The sequence below is a fragment of the Elephantulus edwardii genome, unplaced genomic scaffold (assembly GCF_000299155.1).
Source record: "Elephantulus edwardii isolate Elephantulus edwardi_28Jun2011 unplaced genomic scaffold, EleEdw1.0 scaffold00097, whole genome shotgun sequence".
Classification (NCBI taxonomy): Eukaryota; Metazoa; Chordata; class Mammalia; order Macroscelidea; family Macroscelididae; genus Elephantulus; species Elephantulus edwardii.
The window spans coordinates 8,874,360-8,897,835 of NW_006399847.1; the positions used below are offsets into that span (position 1 = coordinate 8,874,360).

The 23,476-nt window shown below is 39.3% G+C and overlaps 1 protein-coding gene across 1 annotated transcript in view; it reads right to left on the bottom strand.

The window, feature by feature from the left end:
• LAMA1 (laminin, alpha 1) overlaps window positions 1-23,476 on the bottom strand; it is a 177,285-nt gene that overhangs the window by 80,096 nt on the left and 73,713 nt on the right. Inside the window, exons 17-29 of the mRNA XM_006891430.1 lie at window positions 15,944-16,071; window positions 14,659-14,745; window positions 13,770-13,981; window positions 10,928-11,034; window positions 10,477-10,657; window positions 9,783-9,919; window positions 8,156-8,392; window positions 6,557-6,700; window positions 5,713-5,892; window positions 3,326-3,511; window positions 2,413-2,540; window positions 1,196-1,313; window positions 947-1,084 (exon numbers count right to left, since the gene is read on the bottom strand). Coding sequence (XP_006891492.1) covers window positions 947-1,084; window positions 1,196-1,313; window positions 2,413-2,540; window positions 3,326-3,511; window positions 5,713-5,892; window positions 6,557-6,700; window positions 8,156-8,392; window positions 9,783-9,919; window positions 10,477-10,657; window positions 10,928-11,034; window positions 13,770-13,981; window positions 14,659-14,745; window positions 15,944-16,071 — 1,983 coding nt within the window. The remainder of the gene's footprint in view (window positions 1-946; window positions 1,085-1,195; window positions 1,314-2,412; window positions 2,541-3,325; window positions 3,512-5,712; window positions 5,893-6,556; window positions 6,701-8,155; window positions 8,393-9,782; window positions 9,920-10,476; window positions 10,658-10,927; window positions 11,035-13,769; window positions 13,982-14,658; window positions 14,746-15,943; window positions 16,072-23,476) is intronic.

The following is a 23,476-nucleotide window of genomic DNA, read 5'->3' on the forward strand; positions in this document are numbered from 1 at the left end:
CCTCCAATAGTGTTGCAACTATTTGCAACTTCATTAAGTCCATTTTGTCTGGTAAGACTGGAAAAAATTCTTTAATTCTACATGAAGTAGAAACAGCAAAGGTTAACTAGTATGATTTTAATTATGAAGCGATTTTGTTCCTAAATTCACTTGTGCAGTGTTATGTTAGCTGTTTCTTAAATGGAAAATGCCCTTAAATTCCAAATATAAGAGAAACTTCCCATATAAGAGGGCTTGTGCAGTGTGACTTAAGGCCCAGCTGGGAGTCCCCATTCCTCCCTTTCCATTCTGTTTGATGGTTCCTTGTCATTTAGATTCTACCTAAAGACTTCAGGTGTGTCTTTTCTGGGAAAGGGAAGCATGCTTGTTTCCCTTTAAGGAGTTATTCGACCAAAGACAGGCTTGTCTTGGCACAATTCATACATGTCACCAATGATTCCACCTTAGCTATTGTGAAAATGAAATTTCAGGAGTAGAGGAAGAATGTTAGTTTAGTTTATACTAATCAGGGCTCTTCTCCCACCTCAGGGATCAATTCTGTGTAGGGGAGTGGCTTAGATGAGAATGTACACTAACGAGCTATTCATTTATTGTATTATCATTGTTAGAAATCTTCAGCTTATCCTTCAAATTATATGACACAGAATTATCATCTCCTTTGACTATGTCTACCAGTACTATAGTTAGAGCCTAAGGGACGCTTAACTATTGTCAAATTCACTACCACACAATCCAATTTATGAGATTACCACCAATGTCAGAACACTTATCTAATAAGTCTTTCTGAGGAAAATATATTTATAACTAAAATCTCTCTAAATTAATGCCAAGGAGCTGGTACAGTTATAGGTCATCAGTTCACATACTCAGTCCCTCTTTTACCTCTCTACTTTATCCTCGATCCCAGTTCTAAACTTCAGCCAAACACCCACATGAATAAGCTTACCAGGCACTTTCCGGTTTCTGGGTCACATGCGTCACTGTGATTGTTGCACTCACAAGGTACACAGGGGGCAATCAGAGGACGGGGTTTCCCGACACCCACTTCAGGAAGCTGCCCTCTGTGGTAGCCAGGGGCACAGTCCTGGATGCCAAAGGAGAGAAAGTGACATGGAAGACAGGATGAGCTCTGGTCATTACTCAGACTCAGAGTCATTGCAAAGACAGGAGGCTGCTTTTCACTTCAGCCTCTTACCTGACAGGAGAAGCCAGCAGTGCCAGGAGGACAGAGGCAGCTCTCTAGAGGAAAGGCTGGCAATCCACCCGCATACAATTCAGCTTTCTGGCCCACCTCCATGGAAATGTTTGAGATCCTGTGAAACCATTATGTTAAGAAGTGCCAGAATAAATATTTAGAATAATGCTTTCGAGAAACACAGCATATGACATAATAATATTTGCATAAACCTGTATTAAACCAAAAGAGTCCTGGGGGCACAATGAATAAAGTGTTTGCCTCCTAACAGCAGCTCACGCTCACCAGCCACTCAGCAGGAACAAAATGAGGCAATCTACTTCACAAAGATGACAGCCCCAGGAATCCCAGAGGGCAGTTAGATCTCTGTCCTGTGAGTTCAGGCCCTATGAGTGGCAATCAATGGCACTGAGTTTGTTATTTCAGTTTCACATGAAACCAGAGCTTTGTTCCCTGGTTAGAAGTAATTCCTACATGATTGTAAATAAAAAGGACTCAATGACATTAGCACTGTCGTTATACTGGGAGGTTGTCAGTTGATGTTTTAAAACTTCAAAATAAAATTAGTGACATACACCCAAAAGATCTCTTCAACTAATAGTTTGGCCAAAATTGTGTTTTTTCGCAATGAGAGAAAGTACTAAATGAGCAGCTGACAACATTCAATGTACATTTTTCCCAAGAAATGCAAATGTTGTTTTTGTTATTTGAAGTCAAGTTGGAACTGACCCATTGCTGACTTTCCAGCAGGTTTTCAGAGGCAGTAAATTGTACAAGACCAAACAATAGATTTTTTCTTTTTAATTTATCTTCATTTAAGATACCACCATTATGTACTTTTTAAAAAAATCTACATTAGCAAAGAGAGATGGGTAGTTCACGTCATAATTCATACATTTCATAAAAATGCTACTGTTTGGTAAGGTTTGGTATCACGGGTATCAGAGTTGACTGTGGTAACTATGGGAGCCTCATTGCCCTTGAATCTATTTTGACTCCCATAGACCCTTCTCTGAGTGAAACTGCTGCTTGCTCCCTCGGAGCATCTGGTGGATTCAAACTGTCAACCTCAAAGTTAGCAGCATGGCTTGCTACATAAAATACACCAACAGAAATACTCCTTATAGCAGATAATAAGGAGCAAATGTCAAAATCTTCTCAATTCTATACCAAATAGGGGGGAAAATCGCAAGATTCTGGAGGACATTTCCACACACCTGCTTTGTTGTAGTCCTTGGCCATAGGAGGCCTTGATGAGGATGTACTCAATGTTGCTAAGGATGGACATAAAGTCTGAGCGTGTCACAGGCTTTTCAGAGACAGAGTTAAAATATTTCCAAAAGTCCTGTGGATGAGAAACACATTCTATGAAGAATACAAATTCTCAGAGGTATACAAATTTCCAAAGAACATTCTGCTTTTAAAAAAAATAAATAAATTTTTTTTTATACTGGTTTACTTACGAAGTTCAGATACATTGTTTTTCCACACTGGATCTTTCCCATTTCCTTTATCCACCACCCCCCTCTACTGACCAAAGTGTGTAACCCTATGATTAACATCCCAACCCCACCCCACCTCCCTCATGGATCCCCATACACATTCTACAATAATGCTATTATACAGTATTAGTCCTTATGGGGCTGAGTCAGAATCTGCTGCTTTCATTATTTTTTTCCCCAGAAATAAATGTAGTTCTTTGTGTGAAACTGAATTTAACTGAGGAAGACTCCTCGTGACTCCCATGGGGACAAGGATAGTGTCATAGTAACTTGTTGATAGACATGTGTGACCACACAATATTACCTGCAGAGCAAGCTGTACAAATCTGCAGAATGGATGCACATCTGTCTAGTTTAAGAGAGTCCAAAGACTTCTGTACTAAAATGATACTTTAGAGCCAGCAAAATAAATTTAAGATGTAGTCCCCACCAAATTAAATTAGCACGAGCCTAACATACAGGTCTTGAGAATAGGAAGTAAGATTTCTGGAAATCTTGCTAAATCTCCTGGAATTTTTAGCTCCAAGATATTCTTGTTGATTCTTTCAGAAGCTGCTGCAAAATTTCATTGCACTGACGGTGACGTTTACATTAAAGAACAAGCATAATAAAATCTAGTCGTCATCACCTCTTTCATTATCACTTCTTGATTCTGCCTCATGCCATTTTCAGGTGCAGGTATGTCCACATAGATGACTTGCTTTCTGGCTCGACCTCCTTTGATGAGAACTTGGGGCTCAAAGTTAGAGGTGCCAATGCCATCCACAGAATAGAAGGCCACAGTGTACCTCAGTCGGCCACCATAGGCTAAGAGCTATTCAAATAATAAATAGATATTTATTTCTTGAGCAAAGCATCAGTTTAAACACATTTTAGTAAGGGCTTTGGAATTTGAAAGAAAGCTTGTTTAAATACGCAATTTTAAGATTTATCAAATAGAACAATAAAAGACATGAATAGGACTTTCTAAGAATCAAATCCCTATGCATATCAACAGAGTAAGAAGAAAACCCATAGAACGTGAAAAATATTTAGCAATCACATAACTGATAAAGAACTTATATTTAAAATTTGAAGAATACGCCAGCATCTTAACAAGAAAAAGGTAAACAGCCCTATCACAAAATGAGTGCAGGATATGAATGGACACTTCACCAAAGAAGACATTCAGATAGCAAACACACACGGAAAAAAATGTTCAAAATCCCGAGCTATAAGAGAGATGCAAATAAAAATAACTATGAGATATCATTTCACATCAGCAACAATACAAAGTTCAACAAGGCAGCAAACAAAAGCTAGTGAGGTTGTGGAGAGATTGTAACTCTTATTCACTGCTAGAAGGAATGAAAAATGATACAGCCAATGTGAAAAATGATCTGGCTCTTTCTAAAAGAGTTGGAAATAGGAATACCATGTGACCCAGCAATTCCACTGCAAGGAATATACCCTAAAGAAACCAGAACCACGACTCAAGAAGATGTATGCACACTCATGTGTATTGCTGTTATTCAAAGAGGGAAGAGACTCAAGTGCCCAACTGTAACTGAATGGATGGAAAAACTATGGTACATTCATACAGCAGAATATTATACAGGAATGAAAAACAATGAACATGTAAAACATTATACAACAAGGAAAGAGACATCCTACCATCACCCAAACTGGAGACATGATGTGAGATGAGACCTTGGGGGAAGGAGGGAATGAGCCAATATTGGAAGGACTGGGAATTCTGTTGGCCAGTTAGTGGGGGAGAAAGTAAATATTGGCAGGCCTGAGAACTTTGGAAAGCTTAAAGCCATGAGGCTTGAAACTGGAGTGCCTGAGGTGCACATTTTCATCAATCTGAAATATAAACTTTTTACTTCCTAAAAAAACCCAAGAACCCCCCAACCCATTACACAACATAGGGGAGTTTCGAGGACATTATGCTGAGTGGAATATCTCAGCTACAAAAGGACAAAACACTACATAACACAGCTGTTATAAAATAGGCTAGACATGGAGAGGGTTTAGAGAGAGAAAGGAAAATGAGTGGATAGATAACTCACACTGTATTAGAGCAGATGAGGAGAAGAACTGACCAAAAGGAATATATGATTAGACATTATATGTATGACAACAATCTAGAACAAGGAGTACATTGTGAAGTCAGCTGAAAGAGTGGAGGTGGGGGAGAAAATGTGCAACAACTAAAAAATACAGTAATAAACATTGTAAAAGTAAATAAAATTTTTAGAAACTGGAAAAAATTATCAAATGGGTAAAATATGTTGTACTAAAGTCTATTCCCTTCAATTCTATTTTATTACAATATTGTCCCAATCTATAACACTTCTTGCCATAAGTAAAATATAGCCTCCAAAATAACCATTGTGGTGATAAATCTAATTCTTTTTGGGATCCTTTGGATTAAGAACGATTAAGAATGAAGCATAGCTATTGGAACAGTAGACAAATATTTGCAAATTTTAAAAATTCAGAATGAATTCAGATACAGACTCTAATGTTTATATTAGCAAAAATATAATTCAATTTCTTCCAAGATGACTTTGTAATGTATATTTACCCCTAAATTAAGAGTTCATAAGAAGAATCTGCTGGATAATAATACCTAGAATCATAAAAAGAAAAACCAAAAACTTCAAATTGACTGCTATTGAGTGAGTTCATTTGTCACTCACAGAACCATTGGGTTTCTGAGGTTATAAATGTAATGGGAAGAGACTCAACTTTCACTCTCAGAGTCACTGGTAGATTCAAACTGCCAGAGAAGATGGTCTTTGAGTTAGCAGTGCAACTCCCATATAGATTATCATCAAAGCCCTCACCTAAACTCATAATAGGTCTCTTATCAGCATACAGACTTTTAAAAAAAAATTATCAAAGGATTGCTTTAGGAAAGAGAAAAGTGATCTGAACAAAATGTGAAACCTAGTTGAAAGAGACTGGAGTGTGTTCTGACTTGAAATTATACACTTACAGCCCCAAGGTCAATGCAGTGCACCTCACCTGATCTCCCTGGAACTGATCCGGCAGCCGCCAGTAAAAGGGTTCTGCTTGGATATGACTCTGGACAGTTCTGGCATCCAGTAAGACATCGGGGGCCTGATAATACACCCCCTCAGTGGTACCCTGTAGGTTACTTTGAGAGACCACACGCAGAAGAGACAATTCTGGGACCAGCATCACCTAGTCATTTAAGGAAGGAGAACACACTTAAGGAGATGGATTAAATGCACAAGTGAATTTTTCAGATTCTACCATCATTTCACTGACAATATGGCTTTATTATTAAAATAAGAACAATAAATGTATTTATTTTATTCTGTATTGAAAAGAACTGAAAATGCTGTAAATAAGTGTATTTAGTGTTAAACTATCATTATATTGAGTCAATGTTATAAACATTTTGAGATGCTACAGTTTAACTCCTCTCCAACTAAAGATTTTGCTAGATTAGCTAAGATGCAACACTGAATGCCTTTAATTTAAGTCATTCCCTCGTCCCTAACCCTGAAGGGAGAATCAGAGTTCTGACTCATGCACTAACAAAAATCCACTTGCTCACTGCTCTTGCATTAGAACTTACTCACAGCTGATTCTCTATTGTTCCAAGGCTGTAAATCATGTGAGAGGAAATTGCTCATCTTTCTCTTTTGGAGCTGCTGGTGGATTTAATCTGAATTTGGGTTAGCATTGTAATTCTCTTTAGACTATACCAACAGACCTCCTAACACCCTAAAATTTCTGATGCCATAGAATAAATTTTAACATCAACTTCCCTTAGTCCTACCCAGCTCCCATGGGAATCTGTGGCTAAAAGGAGAACATTTTCATTGTATGTATAACTTACTGGAACTCTCACATAGTCTTCCAATTCTGTGCATACTTGTGAAAGCCCAAAACAGAAACATGGGGTGCAACCCACAGGGTTGTCAGCTTCAAGCGCATAGGTACCACTTTTACATATGTTGCAATGATGGCCAATAACATTTTCCTACAGAGAAGGAAATTAATAAACTCATTTTTACCTTAAAAAAGAGTCCTGATTTCTAGCAGACAAACTCAAAGTAGAACACATGAGCAAATATGGATCAATGACATCACAAGAACTAGCTGTTCCCTTGGCAAGATTCCTCATTTCTTAGATCATCAGTGTTCTCAAAGACCCACTGAGTCTCAAATATCTCTGATTATCAGTCATTTTGCAAATACAGACTTCCTGACTCAAACTCACACCTCTGGGACAATGGCCACTTCAGGTATGGGCAGGAATGATTATGGATTTCCAGGTGATTCTAACAACCAGGTAGGGTGTGATAACTAAGCTTGGTCCCTTCCTACAATGAGAATCCCAATATAATACATGTTGTTGTTGTTATGTGCTGTCAAGTCACTTATGACTCATAGCAACCCTGTGTACAACAGTCCTAAACCCTGCTCTGTCCTGTGTCAATCACAGTCTCTGACACACCCATCCAGGTTACTTAAGTCACTGAATCAATCCACCTCATAGAGGGTCTGCCCCTCCTGAGCTATTCCTCCACCTACCCAAGCATAACATCCTTCTCCAAGGACTGGTACCTCCTTGCAACCTGTCCAAAGGATGTCAGACAAAACCTCACAATCCTTGCCTTCAAGGAGCAGCCCTGTTTAACCCTCTCCAGGATGAATATAGTACATAGTAAGTTTAAAAAAAAATATAGACTGATATTTACTTTACTGTTGTTGATTGCCTTTGAGTCGAGCATAACTCATAGCAACCTTATGAACAAAAAGGCCTGAAGCCCTTCTACAACTATGGACATTTATTAAAGTTCACAGAGTTTCTGGAGGCTTGTTTTTAGGAAGTGGATGCCACTTTACTCCAAGGCAATAACAGCTAAATGAGTTTTTCCTTTATCATCTCCAGTTACTAAAGAATCCATTACTATTTGGCTTCCATGCACTCTCTCCCTCTCAACCCCTAATAAAGGCCTACAGAAAGGACCAGTGACCTCCTAGTGACAAACTACAATGCAAACATGAATGGAAGGAGATGAAAAACTAACATTGAACTGTCTGGGACCATAAAAAAGATTAGTTGCCTTTACTTTAGCTAGCACATAAAAAAGAATAATTACCAGAAATTCTAAACCACAATTTTTTGTGAAATCCTGTATCATCTATTCTACTTGTACAGTCAAGGCATGAACAAAAATATAAGAGTGTTTTGTCAAATTAGTTCTATCACTCAACATTTAAACAGTAAAAATTCCATTTAAATTGCCCACCCCTAATTCTGGAATAACATATTCAGAGAATTTATACTCCAACCTAAAAGGTAGTGTGAACTCCTTTCATGAAGACTGATTAAGAGGAGAGCCTAGGACCTCATTTAAATAGTTAAGAACATGGAAGGCCATAATGACTGTGGGAAAAAGGGAAAAAGAGGGATGTACACAGCAAATACCTTGCAGGAGCAGATACCAGTTTCCTCTTCACAACTGCAAAGTCCTTGTTTCTGATCACAAGTGTCTGCTAAGGTCCCTCTCGGGTCACAGTCACAGGAAACACAGGTTGGGAAGCCTCTGTGACCCAGAGTGCATTGGTCACAGCTCAGGCCCCCAAACATGGACTTGCATTTGCACTGGCCAGTTAACACATCACATTGGTGACTAGTGGACCCCACATGACTGCAATTGCAGGCCTAAAGGAAAAAAAGTGTAGATAAGTAAAAGTAGTGTTTCATAGTGTACTCATATCAGGCTGCAGGAACATACTAAGATGGGAACATTATCCAAAGGATCCCCTTTCTTCCTCACTGACTATGGATCCAGGCCACTGTTATCTCCATGGGAGCATATGTGCATTTTCCAGACCAACACAGGGAAGTTTAACCAATATTCTCAGTTTAGAAAACGTCAGTAACCCATTTTAAACACAAAATAATTTTGTCTCTTATAAAAATACAAACTATTTCTATGTTTGACTAGATAAAGTTACCTTCAAAGCTATATTGTTCATATATATTGTTCAACACCATTGAGTCCATTTCTCAACCCATGAAACAGTTCTACTCTGCACACACAGCCATAATAGAGCGCCTACACTGGATTTTTACATCTTTCGCCTTTTGGAATTAGATCCCCAGACCTTATTTCTAAGGGATCCCCATATAGGTTCACATTTTCAGCCTCTTGGCTAGTAGTCTAGTGCTTTATCATTTGCACCACCAGGGACTCATAAAAATTAAACATCATGTCAGAATAAAGTGAGTTACACCTTTCTCCTGGAAGATCATATACACCGAAAAACAAATAAAGGTCATAAAAAATTTTTTTTCATGAATTAGGATCAAAGTATTCTGTTGCTAACAAAAAGGTTAGCAGTCTAAACTCCCTAGATGCCCTGGAAAGGAGCGAGAATGGAATCCCTCGTAACATATTGACTACAACTAGAAAAATGAATAATTAGAAATCTACACACCATTGGAGACAGTCTCTTCTTACAAAGGCTAGAGCCTCAGAATCCCAACAGAGGATTACTACAAGTTGGAGTCAATAGTAGTGGATTTAGTGTTGGTATTTATCTTCTTTGAGGGAAAAGAGATGTGGCGGTCATATTCTGTAGATATCGGCCTTGGAGACCATGATGCAGTTCAACTCTGCCTCACAGGGTTACTAAGAGTAAGAATGGCTCGACAGCAATGAGTAATTGTCAATTCCACAACTAAATTTTCAAAGAAAACTTAGAATATATCTTGAGAGTGCTGCTTATTCCAGTTTAAGTCTGAGAACTCATACTGATTCTCCATTTTAAATATTAATCATAAAGTTATTATGTTGTTATGTAGCATTGAGTTGGAAATGACTCATAGGTGACATTCCAGATTGTCCATCTTTCTTCTGTGGAGTATCTGGCAGGTTCGAACCGAGTGCCTTTGGGTTAGCAGCACAACTCCTTACCATTAGGCTACAAGAACTTCCTCAGAGCTATAAAATAGGTTAACATCAAGCAAATAGATTCACTAAAAGGGAAGAAACATGTGAAAATAAAATAATTCTCATTTACAAAAGCACAATGAGAACCATGAACACCTTGCATCCAAGCTCCAGGTCGTGGCCCCAGTATCCATCTTCACATTCTTGACACTTCCAACCTTGTGTGTGAGGAGGGCAGATGCATTCCCCGGTGTGAGGATCACAGGTATTCTGAGTGTGAGCACAATCACAGGCTGAAATAGTAAAATAAAATGGAAAATGGTTTTATAGCACAACTGGATAACCAATGACAAGAGTCGAGTCAGGCCCAAGGATACCAACTGTTCCTTTTCTACAGACTTCATGACTGTAGGCCTAACCATCAAGAGAGGCTGATGGGAGACAGGGGTTGGGGAAAATAATGAAGAGTGGAAATACTTCATGATGTGGAAAGAGCACCCACAGCTAATATTTACCAAGCATTTATGCCAAATACTATAATAAATACTTTTACACGCAGCTTTCACAGAACTTCTCATAGCAAATTTTAATTATCATCTTCACTTTATAGATGAAGAGATTAAGGTTAAATGAAGTCAAGTCAATAACTGAGGGTTAATACTATTAGTAGGTGTCAGAACCATAACATAAAGCTTGTGCTGATACCCAGAATAGGAATAAGGAAAAAGAAAAAAAGAAAGTCCAAGATTTTATTTTAAAAGAGAAAAATAAAGACGTTTATCAGAATTTAACCAGAGGCTAAAGCTGATCTCCCAGTAAAAAGTCTCAAATAACAAAATCAAGGGCTTACGTGTGCAGCCACCATCCTGAGATGCGAAAAAGCCACGTGCACATCTGTCACATCTTTTCCCAGTCACTCCCAGGATGCAGTGGCACTGGCCCTCCTCTGTGCAATCATTGGACAGGGACCCCGTTGGGCTACAGTTACAGGGCAGACAGCCTAGTCCACTGCCCCACCCATAGTAGCCACTCTGTTTTGCAAGACAAGGATAAACTGGAGTGAAATCAGTTCCAATATGCAATGAACAAACAGCAAAACGTCTTCCAAGTTAAACACAGGGTGCTTCAGAGACACAAAACTATCTCACACATTTCTCGCCTTTAATAAGGTAAACATATAGTCACCAATCAACTCTTTTTGACAATAATGAATTAAAATTTATTTGAACCAAAGTTAAGGTGTCAACTATAAAGACGACCGACAAAGACTTTAGGTTTATGCAGTGAACACAGCCGCTTACCAAGCACTGGTCACACCGCTGTCCTGTCACATGTGCCTTGCAGTCACAAAGTCCAGTCTCATGGTGGCAGATGGGAGAGAGGGAGCCTTTTCCATGGCATTCACATGCTAACAGAGGTGAAAAAGACCAGCACTGAAGTATTTATTCAAATGAATATGGCTAGAGTAAAATATTTTTAGTCTCCCAGGTAAGAAATTTTAAACCTGAAAATTTTAAATTATCAACCAATAAGTTATTCTGTAATAATTTTTAGATATTTTTATAGAGAATAAGCCTATGTAGATTTAGTATAAGAAACCATCACAGAGAAAGATGACAGGTGCTACTTATAATAATAACCAGCCTTCTAATTTACCCAGTTGCATGAATTCCTCGCAAGTTAAAATATGCTACCAAAAAATAGCAGTAAATAATCATTAAAATCAAGCTACAGATATTTTAAAGTTAATGTAGCCATTTGTTCTCATTTTAAGTACATATCAATTCAACAATTTAAAGCTAATGTAATAATATGTATGTGTGCCAGAAGAAAAATCGTTGTCTTTAGTTGTGGTTCTAGAGAAAAGTATTAAACATACCATGGACAACCAGGAGAACCAATAGATCTGTCTTGATGAGGGTGAAACAAAATTTCTCCTTGAAGGCAAGGATTTTTAACTTCTCTCTCATATATTTGGGCATAAGGCCAGGAGGGACCAGACCTTGGAAGAGGACACATGCTTGGAAGGATGGAGGGATAATGCAGGGAGGAAGACCCCAGATGGGATGGATTGACATGGTAACTGGCTCAATGGATGTAGGTGTGTCAGAGTCAGTGAGACTGGTTTAGGATAGGACAGGATTCAGAGCTATTATCACCATGAGTCTCAGGCAATGTGATGGCATGCAATGACAAACCAAAAACATATGAACAAAATGAAACATAGAAACAAAAACATATAAATGTGTATATATTGATATATATCAATATGATATTTAATAATTTTATTAAATTAATGAAAATATTCACTTGAACTATGTCATGAGTCATTTGTAATTCCAGTAAATTTATCTTTAGGCTAAGTGGGTGTAATTTTATTTACAATTACAATATTGATGCTTAAAAATACAAAGTCTCCTAACTCTTCAAAGTGATACAATTCACGGAATTAAGATAGATTACTTATGACTGTGTAGACTCCAAATGTGTGCAATCACTGTAATAAGGCACAGAAATGTAAGAAAGGAAAAGAATAATGTTCAGATATTATAAAAAAGGAAAACATATGAATTTGTATGATACCATATGCAATCAAAGTAATAGTGTGTAGTGGAAATAGGAGTTAGAAAGTCAGAAGAGAGGTGTGGGTATGTTGCTTCCTTAGCTGATCATGGCTAAGCTTACTCCAACTTCTATTTTCTCACCCGTGAATGGATCCATGCTAATAACTCGGGCACAAGAGCAGAAAAAAGCTGTGGCTATTATATACTATCCTTTGGGGATTTATTTCATCTTTACTTATTGCGAAACTTTGCTCCGTGAGAGATGCTATGGGATTCTCCTTCTGTGTGATTTATTGCCTCTGAAAACGCATGGGAAGGCCAGCTATGATTTGGTTGTGACACACAAAAACAATCACCACAACTATACACACGCACATGTATAAAGGTTGTATCAGTCGAAGAAGCCCTGGAGAAGTGGTAGGTAAGGTTCAAGTTGCTAACTAAAAGGCTGACAGTTCAAATCTGCCAGCAGCTATTCTAGAGAAAGATAGGCATATCCTTCCATAAAGATGTACCCCTTTGCATTAAATCCAATGGAAGGTCACTATGAATAAGGTTCAATTGGAGGGCACTATGTTTGGAAGCAGGAGTGGCATCCACTTCCTAAAAACATGATTCCAGAAACTCTATGAACTTTGATAAATGTCAATAGTTGTAGAGGGGCTTCAGGCCTTTTGTTCATAGGGTCGCTATGAGTTGTGCTCAACTCGAAGACAACAACAACAATATGTTCCGTTTACTCTATGTCTAAGAGTTGGACAATGACTAAGGGTGATTGAAGAGTTGATGCCTTTAAGTTGTAGTGCTGGAAAAGAGTGCTGAAGAGCCCACGAACTGCCAAAAGAGCAGTCTTAGAGAAGGTGTAGCCAGAATGCTCCTTGGAAGCAAAGGTAATAAAACTTTTCACATATTTTAGGCATGCTGCTAGGAGAGGTTATTCCTTGGAGAGGGACATCATGCTTGGGAAGGTACGTGGAGAGTGAAAGAGAGGAAGAACCTTAAGCAGGTGAGTTGACACAGTGACTGTGACAATGGGCTTGAGTGTGTCAGAAAGTGTGAGGATAGCAGAGGGTAGCACAGGGCTCAAGTTGCTTGTTCATAGGATTGCTTTGAGTTGTACTCGACTAGATGGCACCTAACAACAACAACAATGATGTTTGGTTTTGAATGTTGGCCCTAATGATCTAAGATAAACATTGTAGATTAGTGTTTATTTCCCTACCCTGCCTCTTGAAATTCTATCTGCCTCATAAAACCAGTTACCATCTCCCTCACAAACATGCTGTTCTCTCAGCAGTACCCTTCATCATTTCTATCCTATGGAGCAGTTCTCCAAAAGTGGAAGGGTATTTATTTTCTCTTCCCTTGTCCTTTCATTTACAGTATTTAATCAAGCTGGCATAAGCCAGAAAGGAAAGAATCTGCTCTTGGGTGTATACTAGAGCATCAGCATTAGCACAAGAAACTAACTACTCAGAGCTACCTAGTAGGTTGAGCTTGTCTGACACTTCTAACTAGATGAGTGAAGACTTGACAGAGCTGCACACTCTGAATTTGGCTTCATCCAGCGCACATTTACCTCGGCAGTTCTTAGCTGTCACCGCGTCCCCGTAGAAACCATCAGCACAGCGTTCACAGTGGGCTCCCCCTGTGTTCCCGATGCACTTGAGGCACTCCCCAGTGACTGAATCACAGTTACCAGGCTTCAAAGGGTCCACATTACCACTGCAATTGCATGGGATGCAAGAGTCACCAGGCACTGTTGGGTTTCCATAGTAACCGTCTGCGCATCTGTGGAAAGGATTGAAAGTAGCATCCAAATAAATGCAATTATTCAAGAAACTGCCACACCATTCAGTGATTCTGTGAATGGCTCATAAATCAGACTATTTAACTTAAGATGCACTGTAGAAGAGATGCAATTGCAAGTTCAGGCGTTCCTAAAGTGTCTCCACCCACTGTGAAGAGCAGACAGTGTGTCCAAAAGGGGCAGGAATAAAAGCTGATGAACCCCATGCCCAGAGCAGTGCCTTCACTGAGGGATTCACACACTCCCTCCCTCACTGTCTTCATGGAGACTTACATGTGGGAAGAGGTAACACAGGCCTTCAAGTGCCTGAAGGAAAACTATTAAATCAAATCGCCTGTGACATCTAGAAATACCCAGAGTGATGCAATATAAATGTGTGCAAACTCGACTACCAGCTCCTCACTGCTTCATCTTATTCTTGATGAGAACTCAAAGACCTCACAGAGATAGAGTATTGTTCTTTAAAGATCCCCAGGAAATTCTGAAACTAATTTTTTAATTGATGTACTAGTCTTTCTCTATACTTATAATGAAATGATAATTATATATTAAAACCCAAAAATGTATTTTAATGAACATTTTTTAAAACCCCAAAACTCATCCAATTTATATTTAATTAAACCACTTAATGCAACATTTGAAGAATGAAGCTGAGTACCTCTCGCACCATGTCCCCGAGTATCCTGGGGTACACTGGTCACAGCGCATCTCCCCTCCCTCATGCAGGTGACAGGTGGGGCTGAAACTGTGAAATAACACAGGTGAGCACAATTCCCCTGGCCCTGCGCAGGTGACCCGGCATGTCTAAATAGGAAGGGTCCACTTCTCTGTCCTCATGGGCTTCCCTGAGCCCTAGCCTCTCCACCCAGAACCCAAGGCTTCTTGCTCTCTCCCACTCAGGGGTTCATTCGCATCACTGCTTCTCACCTCAACTCTGTCCCATCTGTCCCTCGACATGAAGTGCTCTACTCCTCTCTTGACCTTTGTTGGCCCTATTCATTCTTAGCTTTCACCTCTCTCAGAGGTCCGCCAGAGGACCTTGACCAAGATGGACACCTCTCCTCCGGGCACCATTACCTATATACACTCACTCATTACTTCCAAGTCAAAACCACTTACAGCTGACCCTCTACTGGGTTTCCAAAGCTAAATCACATGGGAGGACATTGCCTACATTTCTTCTTTACACTGCTCCACCAAACTGTCCTTGGGCCCTCTGTCTAGAATGTTCTTTTGTGCTTGTCTGTCAAATCCTTCTTCTCTTCTAATTCTTAGAGCTGGAGCACCCTGAAGAGGTCTCCTGTCACCCAGGTAGATTCTGTACTTCCTCCTTTGTGTCTTCTACAGTGATAAATAACTAGACTGCCATTTATTTGGGACCAGCAGTCACATACAGTCTTATACTCAGAGTACCTCGTATGATACCTGGTACACAGGAGGCACTCAATAAATGTTTGCTGAATCAGGGACTGAACGGGCCCTCTCTCTTTTCCCCCATGCACACATATGTGGAAAAAAATCCCTCAGGCCCAAAGAGGTTTTCGTCATCTCTTTGCCTCTTCACCTATTAGCAGACACACAACTTATGTGTGAAAGAATTGACGTCCAGCATTAGACCAAGAAGGAAATCTGCCCCAGTGTCCTTGCTGTCATATGACTTTGCTTGAATATTTTAAAATACCAAATTTGAGGTTTTTTTTTAAAAAAGACAATCCATTCCTCTACCTTGTATCCTAATTAACCCTAGCCCTAACCTTGCATCCTAATTCACTAACACCCACATAATTCCATACTCTTAAGCTCAAAGATTTGCTCTATTTATCGATTTTCATATGGGAAAAGTATTTCCCCAGATACTTGTAGGGAGAGGTTGCTACTTCCATGGGCAGGAACATGTGGGCCGCGTGTGCTAGGCAGGGGCAGCTGGTGTGCTGGCGCCATACTTGTTAGAGGCTATGGAGAGAGGGCAAGCGCAGGGCTGGCAGTCTCCAGGGGTTCCTCGGGAAGGCTCGCCATAGAAACCAGGCAGGCAATGCTCACAGTGGTCCCCAGTGGTGTTGTGCATGCAAGCCTAGGACACATAAAAAGGAGACAGTTTAGGTTCCTGCAAGGGATTTTATGAATTAAATGTGAAACACAAGTGGGTAAAACAACAACAACAACATAAAAAAAAACCCAAAATGCAAAACAAGCCACCAAACTCTCAGTGTAATGAGGAAGAGTTTGTTTCAGATTAGCTACTTAAATGTTTTATTTGTATAAATGGCAGAGGTAAAAATGACTTCTAAACAGAACCAGATCTGCATTCCTGGGGGAGACTAAATATTGGGATAAGACATATCAAATACCCGCTTCCAGCCCTTGGACAACAGGAAGCACAGGACTGTGACCCCTTAGAGACAATAAACAGATGACAAGGTCCATCCTCTGCATGGCCTGCAGAGGGAAAGCTGCTCCAGCAGGGAGCCTGAGCAGAGTTCTGACCAAGTCACAGAGATGAGGACAGTGAAAGCTCTGACACCTGCCCTTTCAATAGGATCCTTTAGACGCCTAATGACACAAAGTTGCTCAGCCTTGGTGGTACAATGGGTGGTACTGAGCTGGCACTGAGAAACTATCCACAGCTCTGAGGGAGAAAATTCTATCCCGGTCCTCTAATGACTACAGTCTAGACAGAGCAGTGCTTCTCTGTAATGTGGAGTCGGAACCAATTCAACAGCACTGACAACTGCAACATGCAAACTGCTCATCTGCAGAGTGAGTCCTGTTTAGGGATGGATTATCCAATAAGCAAGACATGTATTTTCTTAGGGCATCAATGAAGTGGAGACATCAGTTGTACAAAGCAAAGATTCATAGATGTCAAAGAGATAGGACATGAGGAAAGATGAGTACCGTGTTGGAGGGCACTGACACAGCTCCAGGATGGGAGGATGTGCCCTTGGTCAGAAGCAACTCATAATTGGCCCTCCAGATGACTTTTGGAAATCACGTGAGAGACTGTCCATCTTTCTCCCTGGGAAGCATTGATGATTTGAACCTCCAGAGAGGCACCACTTTTGGGCTAGCAGCACAAAATAATGTTCATTCAGAATCACAAAAGTGTCCATACACAAAGGCTTTAAAGCCACTACCACTTCAATACTCAGTGACACCTTGTCTCCTGCAGTCTGCTCCTCTGTATTGAAACTTATCTTAATATCTGGATTTTGAGGGAGAATTTCTCTCTAATAAACAAGGTGTGGGAATAGGCAACTCTTATTATATTCATTTACTGCATAACTGAGAAGTAACTGGGCAAAGGCAGATTTCATTAATAAATGCTAGGTCTCTTTATCTATAGAGAAGACATTCAAATTCACAAGTAAGCAGAAAAGGGGCACCAAAGATTACTAAAGTGTTTAGGCATTTATACACCTTAACTTGACCTTGAAAGTAGCAAAGAAATACCAGTGAGCTGCAAGCTGTTAGTGAACTGTAAACGGAAAACCTCACAAAGTTGAGAAACATTTGAATTCCAACCAGTGAGTATGAAAAATCCTTATTAAAAGCCCAGGTATTTAAAAACCTAAGAAAGCATAAAAGTGGGCCTACAATAACAAAGCTTACAAACAAAATGTAAAGCAGTCAAGCTGATTTGCAATAAGTTAACTGCCTGCAAAAATAGAATTCTTTTTTTTTTAAAGGAAAGGAACAGAGCCTCAGGAATGATTATAATATTCACCATGCAAACACTACTGCATATGTTCCTACCACCCAGATCTGATGCCTTTGAGTTGTAGTGATGAAGGAGAGTACTAAAAATCACATGAATTGCCAAAAGAAAAAAAATAAGTCTGTCATGAAGATGATGTGATCAGAATGCTCCTTGGAGCAAGGATGATAAAGCTTTGTTTCACATACTTTGGTCATGATGTAAGGAGGGACTAGTTCTTAGAGCAGAACATCATGCTTGGAGAGGTCTACACAGAAGGGGAAGACCCTTAACATAGTGACAGTAATAATGGGGCCAGGTATGTCAGAGACAGTGAGGATGCTACAGAATAGGACAAGGTTCGGATCCAATATTCCTAGGGTCACTATGAGTTCTTGTTGACTCCACAAAGTGTAGCAAGAACAAGCCGAGTCTGGAAAAGTATGGCATTCTTGAATTTAGACGGGTAAATAAATAAGCATATTGGAAGAGAGTATAAAGGTTCTGAATGCCACTTGATAATTACAGAGGAAGCACCAGAGATGGGGAACCATCCACTTGCAAATATTTATTTGTAAATATTGGCTTGGGCAAGGATCATCTATGACTGTTAAACTGAAGAAATTTTAATGAAGAGTAGGATAATTATATAGTCTTAAGATTTTCCCTTGAAACTGCTTACTAATTACAAAAAAGAAAACAGTAACTATAGGCCATCCTTAGTTTACAAGTGAGATTAACTCTCAACCATGTCTCTAATCTTTAGTGGAATGCGTCCATAAATTAGAACAAGTGTATACTGTTCTTATTTAGTTTTGCTTTAGTTCAAGAAACAATTTGTTGCCTTTTCAAAGATTTAAAATTTGCATACATAGCCAGTGAAGACTTTGGATGGGACAAGTAGGAGTTGTCCATGTCCATGTCCATAAATCAAACATTTATCCTCTGGGTCCTGTCTGTCCACACTGGAGAAACTGTTGTGATCATTAAAATGAGTATCACTAATCTTAGAGAAGTAGCAATGATGAAAAGGAAGAAAAAAGGGGAGTGAAGACACAGGATAGAAAGGTACTCACTATAAGATGGGGGTTTGATGAGACATTATAATTAATTTCATCAACCAAATGGAAATTGTGTGTGTATTGCTGTTGTTAGGTACTATCTACCCTCTGAACAACAGATGTGAACTTTATCATGTCCTGTGCTGTCCTCACATTTCTTGACACACATGAGCCAATTGAAGCAGACACTGTGTCGACCGTTCTTGTTGAGGATTTTCCTCTTTTATCGACCCTCCACATTTTCAAGCGTAATGTCTCTCTCCATAGAAAACCCTCTCCTAGAAACATGCTAGAAGTATGTGAGACAAAGCGTTATCATCTTTACCTCCAAGGAACACACTGGCTGGACTTACTCCAAGACTTACTTCTTTGTTCTTTTGACAGTCCATATTCAGTACTCTTCTCCAACACCATAGCTCAAAGGCATCAATTCTTTTTACTGTTATCCTTATTTATTGCCAGCTTTCAGATGTATAGCAAGTAATCAGAAAGACCATGTTGTGAATCAGACCCACCTAAGTCCTCATACTGACATCATTGCACCACGTTGGTAGCATTAAGATAGACAGCAAAGAGATTGAACCCTTTTAAATCCAGCTTGTATTTCTGGTAGTTCTCTGTCAGTGTACTGTTCAAGTTTTCTTCAGCAGGATTTTGCTGGTGATTGATATTAATGATATTCAATAATTTTCACACTCTGTAGGGTCACCTTTTTTTTAGAATGGGAATAAATATGGATCTCTTCGAGTCAATTGGCAAAGTAATTGCCCTCCAGATTTCTTGGCACAATTTGGTAAGCACATGCAGGGCAGCATCGGTTTGCAGAAATATGTCAATTGATATTCCATCAATTCCTGGGGATTTCTTTTTTGCCAAGTCCTTCAGAGCAGCCTGCTCTTCCTCTTTCATCACCTTTTCCTCTTGCTTATATGCTGTTTCTTGAAATTCTTCTGTGTCAGCCAATTTGTTTTGGTACAATGACTCTGTGTACTCCTTCCATCTTCCTTTAATGCTTCCTGAATCATTCAATATTCTGCCCAAACCATCTTTAAGCATTGCAACTTGTGGCTTGAATTTATTCTTTAGTTCTTTCAGTTTAAGAAATGCTGAGCAAGTTCTGCCTTTTTGATTCTCAAACTCCAGCTCCTTGAACATTATCTTGTCTATTATATATAAATATATATATTTCCAGGGACCTTTGGTGGTTTAATTGTAAGCAGTTATGCTGCCATCTCCAAGATATATGGTATGCATCCACCAATTACTCTGTGGGAGAAAGATGAACAATCTCCTCCCACACAAGTTACTTCCTCTGAAAAGCCACTGGAGGGTCAGCTAGGAGTCAATTCCAACTCAACAGTACAGAACAACAACAATAATGATAAACATAAAATTCCAAAATTAAGTAGTTACTGAGTAGGCATAATCTCAGATTAAACATTATGGAAGAAAGGACCAGTGAATTTAAAACAGACTGATAAAAGTTAAAATGAATTCACTGAATTAACTCAACATCTTTTAGTAGAGTACCAGTAAAAGATGACAAAGAGAAAGCAGCAGGGAAAAAAAAACTTGACTATTTTTATAAAAATGTGATACAAACTGTAACTCTTCAAATACTAGATCTTCAACAAGCACCAATGAGGATAAGCTTTTAGGGAATAACACCAAGACCCGTAGTGCAATTGCTCAAAACCAAGGACAAACAGAAAATGTCAATAGCAGACAGAGGCAAACACAAACAGAACAACATAGCCAAAAACCACAGACTTTGCAGTTGTCTAATTTGTAAAGATTGAGCCAACCCCTCTCCACGGAACAAATTCTTCCTCAAAATCATTCTCATTCTTGCATGTGCAGCTTTAAAAACATTGCAAAGGCTTCTAGCCATCTTCTGCACGAAAACAAACTCATTGCCAATGAATCAATTCAGATTCACAGCAAACCTATTGGACAAAGTTGAACCATAGGGTTTGTCAGATTGCAAATCTTGACTGAGGCTGAATACCACATCTTTCTCCTGAGGAGAGGTTGGTGTGTTCAAATCAGTTGACCTAAATTAGCAGTTGAATGCCTTAACCACAGTGCAACTAAGCTCCTTCCTGACTTGCGGTAGAGTTAAATAAAAACCAGACACCTATGCTGACTCAGGGACAACTTCCATTCATAAACTTAAAGATATAGGAACACTGCCACTCCTGTAGTCATTATCTTGCCTTACTAATCAATAATCATCTCAAAGAAGCACTTTTATGAAATGCAATCATCCTATTCCTCATCAAAATGCCCATTTTCAGCCGAAAGTCAACAGAACATCTTTACAGTATTGACAGAAAAAGCAAGCTGCAGAAATTTATTTCACAATTGAAGGGGAAACAAAGCCATTTTTCAGATAAATAAAACATAAGAGGATTTGTCAGCCGGCACATTTGCACTGAAGTAATGCCAAAGAACATAAAAGTTCTTCAGGCTCCATAAAAAAGATGAAATCTTACATTTACATTAAGGAGTGAAGAGCATTGGAAACAGTAAACACATGAATGAATATAAAGTTTTCTTCGTATTCATTTTAAACTTCTCTTTAGAAAGTAGTATTGCCTTGATCAACAGGCATTCAGGAGAGTAGGAGGCTCCTTGAGTTTCCTGAGAAGCAGGCAGATCTGGTTCTCAGGGCAGGTGCATGCAGCTGAAGGAATGTGGGATCTGTTCTCAACATTAGTCAGACATTCTACATCCTTCATTGGCAAGGTCTCCCCTGATCCTGCCTCATGCCTTGCATGACTGCTACCTTGAGTTTTGTCTATGATCATCATGATCCTCTCCTGTACCCCAGCCTCAGGTTTCCTCCTTGCAGGCATCTCTCATTTGCCTTCTCCCTGATTCCTAGTCTTCCATTTTCCTTCACATCCTCTTCCTGAGAGCCACTCAGTTTACCAATGTTTACTGATCATTTTCATCAAGCAATTTAAATTATCTTTTCTGTTTCTAAGCTGTATACTTTTCTTTAAAAGCTTGGTCAATAACTTCCTATTAAGTTTCATTTTAATATGCTGCAGTGTTATTAGCTACTGTCAAAGGGACATCTTGATTCATGACAAGTCCATGCTCTTCAGAACCAGCCCATTGTGAGCCACGAAAATTTTCGTTAGCTGATTTTTTTCAGAAGTAGATTAGTAAGTGTGTCAATCCAGAAGTTCTGCTGAAATCTGTTTAGGATCATACAAACACAAATCGCTCATCCATTTCATAGCGGACTTTTTGCTGTGCCTCCACCCACTTCTGTTTTATTTTAATGGTAAATTAGTGTTATTTTGCACTAGAGCTTCCGCACTGGAATATGTACACAAACAACCTGGTTTAAACTAGATTCTGACTCAACAGGTCCGAGATAAGTCCTGAGATTTTGTATTTCTCCAAAGCTGTTTCATGATGTCAGCACTTTAAGTAGCAAAAATCTTAGAACCTCATTTATTGAAATGAATAGTATGGGCATTCCCTGTAGATAGCATAGATTTTTGCATCTAGACCACTGCAATAAAGAGAAAATTGCAATAGAATCCTGGCACCTCCCAGTGCATAACATAAAAGATATTTTTACACAATACTATGCTTGAAAGAGCAATGATGTTAATTCAAAGACTAAGGAGTGCTTGATCCAAGACATGATGTTTCCAATTGCCATCTGCACATCTAAAAGTTGTACTATGAATAAGGATAACAGAAGAATTGATGCCTTTGAGTTGTGATGTTGACAAAGAGTGTTGACTATATAATGAATTGCTAAAAGAACAAACAGGTCTGTCTTGAAAGAGGTGTAACAAAAGTCCTCCTTAGAGGAAGAGATGGTGAGACTTTGTCTCACTTACTTTGGGAATATTTTCAGGAGGAGCAAATCCCTGGAGAAAGACATCATGTTGGGAAAGGTAGAGTAACAGCACAGGAAAGGGAAACTCTCATCGAAAGGAACTGAAACAGTGACTACTATAATGGGCTTGAGCAAGACTGAGATCATGAGGATGGTACAAGACAGACCAAGGTTTGAATCTGTTATTCACAGAGTCATGAATTGTAGTCAATGCAAAGGCACCTAACAGCAACAACATGTCATAGAGTATGAGATGAGGTCTGCAATAGGATTATGAAAGAATTTGAAATACTGTGAGAAATACTAAATACAATGCACAGAGACATGAAGTGAGGACATGCTGTTGGGAAAATGATTTGTGAAAACAATACAGTATGAGAACTGAGGCACAAATAGAGACTTGCAGACCCATGTTCATAGCAGTGTTATTCATCATTGCAAGCACAGAGAAACAGCCCAAATGTCCAACCACAATCGAATGGATTAGGAAATTACTGTATATTCACAGCACACAGGAGCAATGATTTTGTAAATTACCACCTAACTTGAGAGGAACTAAAGAATATTATGCTAAGTGAATTAACTCAGTCCCATAAGGACAAATATTGTATAAGGCCATTATTGTAGAATGAGCATAAGGATCCAAGGTGGGGAGAGGGGAGCAGATTGGTGAAGATGTTGGGGGTTGTTGTTGTTATTATATGCCATCGAGTCGCTTGCAACTCATAGCAATCCTATGTACAACAGTCCTAAACTGCTCTGTCCTGTGCCAATCGCACTGTCTCTGACACTCCCATCCTGATTACCCCAGTCACTGAATCAATCCACCTCATAGAGGGCCTTCCCCTCCTGAGCT